At 31.2% G+C, this 11,767-nt stretch overlaps 1 protein-coding gene across 4 annotated transcripts in view; it reads left to right on the top strand.

The window, feature by feature from the left end:
* Positions 1–262: 262 nt before the first annotated feature.
* Positions 263–11,767, top strand: part of LOC132697368 (tyrosine-protein kinase transmembrane receptor Ror-like) — a 239,270-nt gene continuing 227,765 nt past the window's right edge. For all 4 annotated transcript variants that reach the window (XM_060662811.1, XM_060662810.1, XM_060662812.1 and 1 more), the window contains exon 1: positions 263–512. In XM_060662811.1, coding sequence (XP_060518794.1) covers positions 455–512 — 58 coding nt within the window. In that variant the 5' untranslated portion in view covers positions 263–454. The remainder of the gene's footprint in view (positions 513–11,767) is intronic.

The raw sequence follows: 11,767 nt of genomic DNA, 5'->3' as shown, positions 1-11,767 counted from the left end.
ATATCTTTCTCGATATTGTTTTTTTATAATAGTTATTGCATTTTTACCATTACTCAATGAACTCTGGAAAAAAATGTTTCTTACTATTGGTCATCAAAAACGTCAGCTGTCTTCCCAACTATTAAGTTTCGCGGTCCATCTGCAAACGCGAAAGCTCGCGCGAAAGATTCTCCTACTTCCGAAATTCGGTTGGCGCTCATCGCTCACAACCTCCTATCCGGTAATAGTTTATTTCTCTCGATCATTCGTTTTCGCGCCACACTGGCAGTTGGGTCCGTAAGGCCGATTGGCTTGCGTTTCGCGCGCTCTTTTTCGGAAGTTAGATCCAGTCGTTTCGCGATTTTCGTCGATGTTTTGGTGTCCGAGAATCAAAGTTGTTCGTTGAATAAACCCAGTTTTTAATTTTAGTGCGGAAATGACATTCGATTGTGAGCATGTGTTACTAAATTGATTGATGGAAATGGTATGGCGAGGGTCCAGAAAAAGAGCGGCCGAGAAAATGTCATCCGAAGGTAAACCCAATGTAAAATATTATCCATTTTGAAAAAATTTAAAAGAACTGTTTAATCACTTTGAAGCGTGTATGTCAAGTAAGTTTTTATCATTCAGAAATGTTACAAGAATTATTATGGTTTCGTCGAGACAAAAACTGTTTACTTTACATTAGAATACAGGGTAAGTCAACGATAGAAAAAAGTTCATTATCCCATTGGTTTCAAAAGTTGAGAAAATGGTAAATACAAAAGCTTTAAAGATTGTTAGGATGCATACTTTTAAATTACTTTAAAGTATACAGGGCGGCTCTAAAAGGCGTTACGAATAAAACATACGTTTTTAACAATTTTGTTTCGAATTGGTTTTGAAATTTTTCAACTTTTTTTTAATAATAAAACATACTAATAGTTATATAATAATAGTGATAAATTTCGAATTTCTAATACAAATTTTTATTTTTTCTGAAAGAGCTTACAAAAAGCTAAAACTTTTGTTGAGTATGTCATATATAACTTTACCAGGCTAGTGTAATACTATTTTTTTACTCCTTTCTGTAAAATACCTAATTATACACCGGTCTAGCGTGCGGCAAACTTCACTTTACCATGTGGGTTTCTTGTCCCACGGATCCCAGCTACTGAGAACATTTCCGGGTTTGGGAGCAATCGAATGTTTTCCGAAATTGAATTTTTCACTTTTGTCAATTCTGACGGTCATTGTCAGTGAATGTATCTGTGCTGTTTAGCAAAAATCTAACCAAAACTAACGGTTGTAGAAAAAGTATGGTTTGCAACACTATTACAAATCTTCTTCAAACGCATGTTTAAAAATAGGGTGTTTATTTAAAAAAACTGTTTTCTTCGTCAAGACTTTTTGAGCAATCCCGTATACTTTAAAATAATTTTAAATTTTGTAAATTGTATTGGGCGCAATGACATCATGAAAACAAAAACATAACAACAAAAAATATAGATTTTTTTCAAAAACTCAAAAATAACGGAATTACAAATTAAAATGAAAATATTTTTTAAGCCTATATGCAATCTCTAGTAATATTTTTTCCTTATTGAGTTTTAAATTTTCAAAACTTGTCAGCCGACTGTACAAGCTGTCCCAAATTGGAACTGTAGGAGATACGAAATCGATTAAATAAAGGCATAGTTGGCGTACTTTGGTGCTTCCTTGAAACTGTTAAACCCAAAAATGGATATTTTTCGTCCATCTTGCTGACAAAAAAAAATGTCCGTTGACCGTCAAAATTCGGAAAAATACATTTTATGGGTAACTCCGTGGGATTAAAAAATCTATTTATACGGCAAAATGACAAAGTGCAGTTGTGTTAAAAAAGTAGGGGAAAATTTCGTTTTAAAAATGAAGTTTGAAACTAATAAAAAAAGGCATTTTTATTTTCTAAAGAACATTTCTAAATAAAAAAAGCAAAGGTGTTATAAAGTTTGCAATTCTAACCAAAATTCCTATCTTTTCTGCAACACATCCAATAACACAATGTAGATATTAGTTTGACGTGAAGGTTTGGTTAGGAATTATCAATGATCATTTAATTTTAATTAATTGAGCCATATACAAATTATTCTTAAATTGTATTGTTTTGAAGATAATTGGTAAATAGTGGTAGAAGTACAACTGTTGAATAGCACTCAACCAATTTTTTTTTCTCGACATGTGATATTTTACATTTTATTTTTTTATTCGGCAACTGTAAGTTTTGTGAAAAAATTGCAGACTTTTTTGAGTTTCTAATAAACCAAACTATCACAATTTATCAATTTTGTCCAAGGGATTGCTTATGTTTTTCTTTAGATTTAGAACTGTAGGGGTGGTCTAATTCAGTCCCCTTTTTTCATTAAAAAAATGCAAAAAGGGTTTTTAGTATTAAAAATAAAAATATTAGTTTCCTGCCATACTTGTAACGCCATATCTCCCTAATTATTAGCTTTTGTCTTAATATTTAAGTAACAAACTACCTTTTATTGTAAAAAAGAAGAATTAGTCCCTTATGTTTTTCGGATTTGTTTTGAAACACTATAAACAATAGCTCTTTTAGTAAACTTGTATGGTACCTTTTTCTCTTCAAGGGTTTAATAGTACCGAAGGAAAATTCGCACCTCGTGTACACAATAGATTGTGGACAGAACTAGTATGTAATTAATTATTTACTGTACTTTATTAATACGAAGTTATTTGTACTTCATATAATTTTGCTTAATAAAGGTTTTTTTGCTCTTACGGACCAACCCATAAATGCTTCTTTTCTAAATTTTGATACCCAATATCTAAGAAACTAAACATTTTAATTTAATAAAATAGTATTATAAAATGAAATGTTACACCAAAAGTTCTGCGACATTCCAAAGAACAATTAAGATTTACAACAATCACATTTATGAAACATTTCAATTCGCGAAACTTAAAATAAAGAAACAGTTTATTTGTAACAGAGTTTATAACAAACATCAGAATCACTTCTTACAAAACTTCTGGATTCCTCTTGTGTCGGTTTTTGAGTCGAACTTGCTAACGTTTCGCCAATCATCCTGTTGGTTTCTTCAGAGCTTGACTGAAACTGGCTCGCTCTTTACTCTGTACCTGCATATATATTGTTTGAGGGGGGGTGGAGCTAAATGAGGGGTATAAACACAGTCGCGGTTAAGATTGTTAGGTTGTTTATTGATTTCTATAGGCTGTCGGATTTATCGAATTAATTTTACGTCCGGTTTCGTTATTCTGTTCGGCAACTGCAACAATATATATATGCAAACAATATATAAGCAGGTACAGTCAACCTCTGAAGAAGCCAATAGGATGATTGGCGAAACGTCAGCAAGTTCGACTCAGCAAAAACCGACGCAGGAGGAATCCAGAAGTTTTGTACAAAGTGTTACAGTAGTATAGCAGTTTTAATAAAAAGTCATGAGTGGTGAATGAAAAATCTTGGATTTGGCTGTTCAAAAATGTTTTTTTCGCCGCTCAAGTGAGTGTTTATATCCTATATAATTTTGTGAATATAAGCATTGGAGTTAGAGATACATATACATACAAAGAACATACATAGTTTTCAATGTTTTCGATATTCCAAAGTAAACTATACTTTGCTGCTTCAGTTGAATATCCTATGATTTAATGTTGACAATCTAATTGAATATACAGTAGCTATACACATTGAAGTAAAAATAATTAAATTGAAATATTTTAATTTGTCAAACATTTTACCTGATCAATTAAATAGCAATTATTTAAATCATTTTGAAAATATATGACAAACATTTAATATCACAAATATCTTTCACCCCAATTTTTTGTATTTGGTAAAAAACTTATGTTTCATGGATTTAAATGTTTCGTGAATTTAATTTTGTTCTTATCGTTTCAATCGGTTCACTGTTAAACAATAAATTTGTATGTACAAAAATAATGACATATTGTTAGTATTAATTGAGACACGAAAACTTTTGTATTAAGTAGTTAAGCGGTATTCTATATTATATTATTATATTATTTGCTCTATTTAAAACGTTTCTTTATATATTAGTACTCATCACTCCTTTTCTTCAAACGTTTAGATGTGACTTTCCCTAGAAGTTTTAATAAACTTTATTTTTCTAAATTTTTCTAAATTAAAAAAATGGTAAGAGCGTACTGAGCTGAGAAATAAACAAAACAGCAGTTTTATGTAAGGTGAGTGTGTGGTGCAGGAATGGCTCGTGACATAATTCCTCCCTGCTCAGATGCAACATCGAGGGTCAGTGTGGCTAAGTCGATAACTGGTTCTGGTCTTCATTTAAATTTTTCTAGTAATATTTAAACGCTGTAGGTGAGTTAAAAGATTTTAATAAGCTGCAATCAATTGGAAATTTAAGGTCATGTTCGACTAGTACGATATCAGACAATTGTCTAATATTGCCATTGTAATTGTTTCGTAAAATTTTGTTCAATCAGGATTTTCACCACATTGTTCAGTGTTGTGTAATTCCTCGAAATTGATGTTGTTGTTGTGGGAAAGACTTGAAATTGTCTGTTCTTTATTGATGGGGTTTTCGTAATTTTTTTTTTCATTCAATACTTGTGATTTTGTGAAATACTTCGATTGTTGCTTGTTAGTTCTTGTTTGTTACTGAAAATAATCTTGTAGTATTTGGTTTAAACGTTCGCGTGGGCTGCTTAAATGACAGAGTAATTTTGGAGTATCTAGAGGCTCTTTAAGCCTTGATAAAAATGTTTTTAAGGCAACGTCTGTATATAAATTTCTCGTTAGAAATTTCGTACCGTTAGAATCTAAAATACTTTGTCATGCACCCAACAAGTTTCGATATTCCGATAAATTGTAGATGCGAAAAGTCTACCGATATATTCGATAAATTTCATAATATCCTACCTACTGCACCCCTTTTCTAACGGAATAGTGAAAATCGCTTTTTAGTAAGAGCGCATTCAAGTGACTGAGCAAAATCTAACTAAACATATTCTTCGTATAGGTGTAATATGCCTGTAAAATGGTTTGTGACATAATTCTTTCTAATATATGCATATAAAGCCATGTAAAATTTTGTATAATAAATATTAAATTTGTCCAATTTTTTTCAACCCAAAAATTAAATTAAAATGCTATTAAAAAGTGATATTCAAATGATTCAATTACTATGTTGCATATTTTTTGTCTCTATTAAAGAATAAAATGGCGTTCTATAGTAGTAGTAAGTGAAAAATATTAATATTTTTTGCTTATCATTTTCGACACCATGAGTTAAGTGATTATGGATTTTATTTTTAAGGGAGTGGTGTCGCGTTTGGTGTACCTGCTGTTCTCTAGTCTTAAAAAATAATTTTTTATACTATTTCTATCCTTCGTACTAATGTCAGTGGAATTCGCTATTTAATGCGTTACTTAGATCATAAATACTTCTTAAAACTTTTATTCAAAGACCAAAAAAATTATGAGAGAAATGCTCCCACAACAGTACCGTGCATGATAAGTATTTACAAACTGCTTGTAGTAGTACTGTTATCAGCTTCTGATCCAGCGTCATTTCTAAAAACTTAAATGCTCTTATTAATATTGTTTATTTTTTTCTTTGTCGAAAAATAAAACTACCGAATCACGTGGATGAAGTTAAACTGTCCAATTCATAAAAGTTATAAAAATTTTCTATCGCTTCGCATCCATCATTGGTCAATAATTTGGCGCCATTTGAAAGATGTTTGAAAAATATCTATCACTCCAATTTTCAATTTTAGATATCGTCATTATTGACATATTTTGAAACAAATTGAAAATTTATTTTAATATATTATTTAAAAAAACAATTATTATACAGAAAAAAAGTATTTTATTTAATTGTTTAAAATAATGGAGCAGTTTTTTGGGTCGAACGCCATTACATAGATAGCGAGCTACAAATATGGCGCAAAAATAATTGTTAGCGTACACTCAACAAAGTAAAAGAAATTATTATTATCTATATTTAAAACACACAACTGTGATCCTACGTGCAGGGTACCATACTGCGCCAAAAATTTGAGTACGACCTGCTATCGCCGAAATTTTTGAACGCTCTCTTGCCTTTTCGACACTTTGAGAAGAACATTAAATCTTATACAGTTCGAGAAGTGAAGTTAGTGGTTAACTCCTTCAGTTTTGGAGATCTGGGGCCCCAGAAGCAGAACATCACCAGCTACCGGTGAGTACCCTGTTTCTGTTATCGCCGTTGTGTTGCGCAATTACCTATGGAATTATCTTTTCGGTCATAATGTTGTACACATAATAAAGGTCAATGTTTACAGGAATAACTAAACTGTAAATATTTTTAATTTTAATTTAATAAATTAATAATAAATTTTATAAATTAATTTAATAATTTTTTTTCTCCAAATCTTCTGTTGGCAGCGAAACAAATTTTGCTTTTGTGACCCTAATAATGGTAACAAACGTATCATTTGAAACCATAAGAAATTTTAAAAATGTATGGATTATTTCAAAAATGAGTAAAAAATTTCTCTATTAAGTCATTGTCCTCTCCGTACAATGTTGCAGCTGATGTGAAATAATCATAATTAAACAAGATTTTAACCACAAAGGTCAAGGTTAAAGGTTATTTTAAAGCAAATACTCCAAATCGGCAACTATAAATGGTATATTTTATTAAGTTAGATTAGAATAAACCAGCTTCAGATCTTCCGACGAGATGATTCGGAAGGGTGGTAATGAATTCATAATCACACTTATAATAGGGTCTCCAAATTAGAATTTAGGTTTAGCAACGGAGATCGATTAAATTCGAATATTTCTTTTTTTTCTTGAAAGTTCTACTAATTTTTTTTTAGGACATGATAAGCGATTTAACCAGTAGACTTCGGATTGCTTGCTAGGCATTCTTATGTATTTTATTCTCTTAAAAACTTTGGGATCGTTGTTTAATATGAGATAAGTAGAGTACTGAAGTACTTGAAACTGTAAAATATTATTTGTTGCAATTTTTAATTCTCTTTCAAAACTTTCTGTAGAAGGATTTGAGTTATTAGGTGTCGTATATGAGGCCTTATGATAAATGGAAAAATCTCATTTTTTTTCTGATGGTAGTTAGGTATGAAAAGTTTAAAGAATTATTTTGTTCCGTCTCGGTAGTGAACTTTACGCGTTTATGTAACGAGTCGATCTGATTCCAAAAGTCCTGTAGTTGTCTATAGAATTCAGTGAAACAATCAAAAACATAATCCATATATATATTCAATCAAAGAAAACTTTTTTAATGACAGAATATTTTATGTATAATGTTTTCTAAATTATCCATTACAATTTCGGCAAGTAATTGACTAAATAAATAAGTTCCTTTAGAAATTAATAAATCATTAAACTTAACAAAAAATAATGATGGGGTAACTTTATTAACAAATTATGAATTCCCAACCACCAAAATTACGTTCATTAATTAAAATACATACACAAGATAAGCCAATTAGGCCTTTTGTTTCTTTTGCAACGTCATTGTTGGTTTAACTAACAACAAGATTAATAAAAATTTGAGAATCTCAAATCAAAAAAAATCTTAAAACCCAAATTTCTAATCAAAAGCTCTTTCGCCAATCAACAAGGTTAAAGACATTCAAATGTCTTCTAATGCTATCCTAGTTTTCTTTGTTTTCTTTCTAAACACAATAAATAACATTCTTATCCAAAAATTAACTAACCTCATCATAAGACAAGATTTAAAAGATAGTTTAAAATTATTTTGAATGTAATGTTCAATTTCCAAAGAATAATTATGGGCAACCGACTTGGTCCATTTTAGAAAATATTTTACATGAACATCGTCTGATTAAAAGTTTTCTTTGGTGAATGATTTTTTTGCTTATTTCTCTGGATTCGAAAATTTACAACAACGTATCTTTTTAGCTCGTTACACAAACGCATAAAATTTTCCATAGAGACGAATAACGAAATAATTCTATAAATTTTCTTTACTTAACTATAACTAAATCACAAAACAAATGAGATTTTTTCATTTATCATAATACATACAGACACAGTAATACATAAGTCGAATCACATTTGCACACACGAAATGGCTTCCTTTCATTCTATTATTCACAGGCTGCTTAATATATCACTTTCGACCCAAAGTTTTGAAAGCGAATTAAATTTAATGGTTACGATTCCTCTTTGATGGATAAGATTAGCTCCAAAAACATTTTCAAATAACTGTGAACTCCATTTTTCCCACAGTAAACACCGATCCCAAAGTTATTAAAACAAATTCAAAAAATCCAGAGTTTGCAGTTTAAAATGTTTCAAAACTTATTGGAAGCTCGTTAAATAAATTTTCATCCGCTAGTTTCCGATTTTTTTTTTCTATATATGTACTGCCATCCACAACCAAAAGTAGATTAGGTTAAGGCTGGTTTTGTCTAATATGAATTTCTAAAAAGGGAAAGGTGTATATTCTAATTTCATAATGAAATTGATGTTAGGGTGTATGGAGTTTGAAAAAATTAATAATGATTAATTAATAATTAGCTTACCCTGTCCATCAAAAGTTGCGGCAGGTTCTTTCAAAAAGTTTTCTTTACTTAAAAGTCTTGAATATAAACTCCATTATGCTGAATTTTCCCCATTTCGTTCTTTTTTCGGCTTTTTCGTTCAAATGAATAATTGTTTTTTGTTCGTGTCATAAGTTAAATTTGACGAAGGCTGATTCATATTTGCTCATTGAGTTCCCAGGAACAGCAGATTGGATATTGTGATAGCGATTTTCCTTTATTAAAGTCTAATGTAATGGTAAGTTTTCACATGTTTGAAATTGTTTCTTCAGAGAGTTGTTTTCCAAGTTGCCACTAATCGGTTCCTAAACAATATTTCCCTTGTTTTTGTTTTAATAATTTCGGGTTCGTTAAGTTAAAACAGGCTGTCGTTTTGCGTTTCGAGAAATATAATATAATGAAACCATTATGAAAGCGAGTTTGCTTGGCGGTCGAAGGTCAAATGGTTTTACAGATAGCTTAATAATATTCGTTATTCGTGAGGCAATTAAATTTTGAATTTTTGTTATGATTTCAGTCTTCCAAGACTTCGACAAATTTTTTACATCTAATTAAAATTATGTTATGGAATCAATTTTAAATCAATCAAAAATCAACACCACTAAAATTAGAGGCCATACCAATTTCATATCAGTGTTTCAAATTGGTCACTGGTCACACTGTAGGTTGAAAAAAATGAATGTCGTGCTCATCGATTGGCAGTTTACGGTTGTTAAATGTCATACGTAGAATCGAAAGCTAAGAACAATGCATAATTCCATGAATTACTCTCGCGGCAACGGTACGGTGCGGGCCTGGGTATACCGGTTGTCTCAAAATGGACGATGACTATTCTTTTCCGTAAAACTGAGAGCGATTTTAGTTTGTCAAAAGCTTGAAAGGTCTTTTTTGGAAATGAAAATTTCACCGGCTACTCTGTTGGGGCTGGTCAATTGACCGTCAATTGTCCATCTCTTATTTTAATTTAAATAATATCTTGCAATTGTAGAGTGTTACCTATCGTTCTTTAATTATAATATGTGTTTTATAAGAAATTTTATTTATTAGTATTATTGTTATTATTGTTTGTTGTTTATCAGAAATTTCATTTACAGAACAAGAACTCCGCATCAGATATTACATAGGCCAAAAAAAAACACAAACAAAATAGTAAACTAATAGGGATCTATCAACATGTTATTTCAAATATACAGATACAAATTATTGTTTTATTTTTACTAATTTCTTAGAAAGGCGTGGACCTTTAATATATTTATAATAAGATAAAGTGGTAATAAAGGTATAAATAAATAAAGGAGGGCATTATACATCGGGCAAGTGAATAGAAGGTGGTAAATTGTTTCAAATTGAGTGTTACATATGGAGCAGATCTGATCAAGCCTTGGCAATTTAAATAGTTGGGTGGTAGATCAGAGGGTGCGAATTTTCAATAAAAATTCGAGTAGTGTGAACCGATTGCAATGTTGGGATCTGCTTCAAAAATTTTTGTTTTAAAACATTCTAAAATATCAGTCTTTTGCTATCTTAGAGTGATATATGATAGAATGCTCCGCCACTCGCCATAACCCAACTCACGAAACAGTTCTCTTATCTGACATGACCAGTTGAATTTGGAGCCTCTTGAGTTATTGATCAGAAATAGCTGACGATCAAAACAGTCTCGGAGGACTGCTCAAGCCAGTTCTTAACACTATCATAAGAAAGGTGAACCCTGTCTCAAGGCGAAGCAAAGCACTTAAAGTTGATTTAGCAACTTGAAGTTGATTTAGGAAAAAAGATGCAATTTGAAATATAAAATTGTTTCGGTCAATTGACTGGTCAATAGACACAAAAAAAAATTGACACGTCAATTCCACAACCGTAGCTACTGTAATACTATGTACAAATCTTCTGGATTCCGTTTTTTTTTGCTAATCATATTGTGGGCTTCCTCAAAGCTTAACTGAAACTTTTTTGTATTCTTCTCTGTACCTGTTTAAATAGGTACAGCGAAGCTAAATGAGTAACATAAACATTATCTCGAATGACTGATTCCCATATTCTTAAAGAACATTTAAAGAACTGTGTGGCGGTTAAAATCGTTTGGTTGTTTCAAGGTTGCTATGAATTCTCGGATTTTTATTTGGTAAGAATTCAGTACATTCAACAATATTAGTTTGATCAAATAAGATTTGAAATCCAGTTTTGTGATGTTCGGCAACTTATTCTTTGACGCATATGCATAGACTGCTGTAAATTCGTCAGAAGTTCGTCTTTGATGGATCGAAGATAATGAGAGATTTTTGGGCAAGTGCTACATCTGGTTTTAACATTATATTTCATAATAACTTTTGCTCATCTGCGATCATCTGCGACAAGCTTGCCGATGCGCATGACCTAAAACTATATCACTGTATTAAAACCGGTCAGTCAGTGGTGTAGTAAAAATAAATCGCATCTTAAACTTAGCCAGTGTAATGTGGTTTCTTACCACTGCATAAAAACTCCTATAGTCTTTAATTACAATATGGATGGTACTATCCTGACTAGACTTGCCACTGTAAAGAATCTGGGGATTTTATTTGTACTTCACATTACTGTGTAATGCAAATTTTAAGATTCATATTAAGATATTGCACGCATTTTTGTAGCTCAGCTACTATCAATTGTTATTTAACTGTTACGTTAGGTACAAGCTTGACTATGACTGGGTCACCTGTGACAGTGTGCAGAGAAGGTTACTAAAGTATCTAATGTTCAGGGAGGAACGTTCCTATCCTGAGAGGGGAGTTGATCATGATCTTCTACGCAGAGACTTACAATCTGTTTCATTACTTGTCCCTTTTTCTGAAAAAATTGGGGTTTCAGGCAGACATCAATCAATTTTCTTACCGCAGTTACCCAGATCAATATCCATTTTCTCTATTTACAATATGTGTGTTACCGTTAAGAAACTATCACCACACTGTGACTTGTATTATGATGGTCTCCAGGCGATACTTAGACAACTTCGATTGACGTCATATTTTAAGTACTGAAGTTTTATCCTATTCTTTCTTGTTCTTTCTTTTTTTTAGTTATAAGATTAATAGATTTAAGATTAGTTTTTACGTCCCCTGTAAATATATCATGTGATTTATATTGAATATTTCCTGTAATTGGGTTATGTTACCAGTTGGATATAAAGTGCCATAAAGTGTTATTATATGTGCTGAGTAATGTTTTGAATTTGTTTGATGTT

This window comes from Cylas formicarius, unplaced genomic scaffold (assembly GCF_029955315.1).
Source record: "Cylas formicarius isolate icCylForm1 unplaced genomic scaffold, icCylForm1.1 PGA_scaffold_1__22_contigs__length_36826433, whole genome shotgun sequence".
Taxonomy (NCBI): domain Eukaryota; kingdom Metazoa; phylum Arthropoda; class Insecta; order Coleoptera; family Brentidae; genus Cylas; species Cylas formicarius.
The sequence above is the reverse complement of the archived record's forward strand: the minus strand, read 5'-3'. Positions and strand labels throughout refer to the sequence as shown.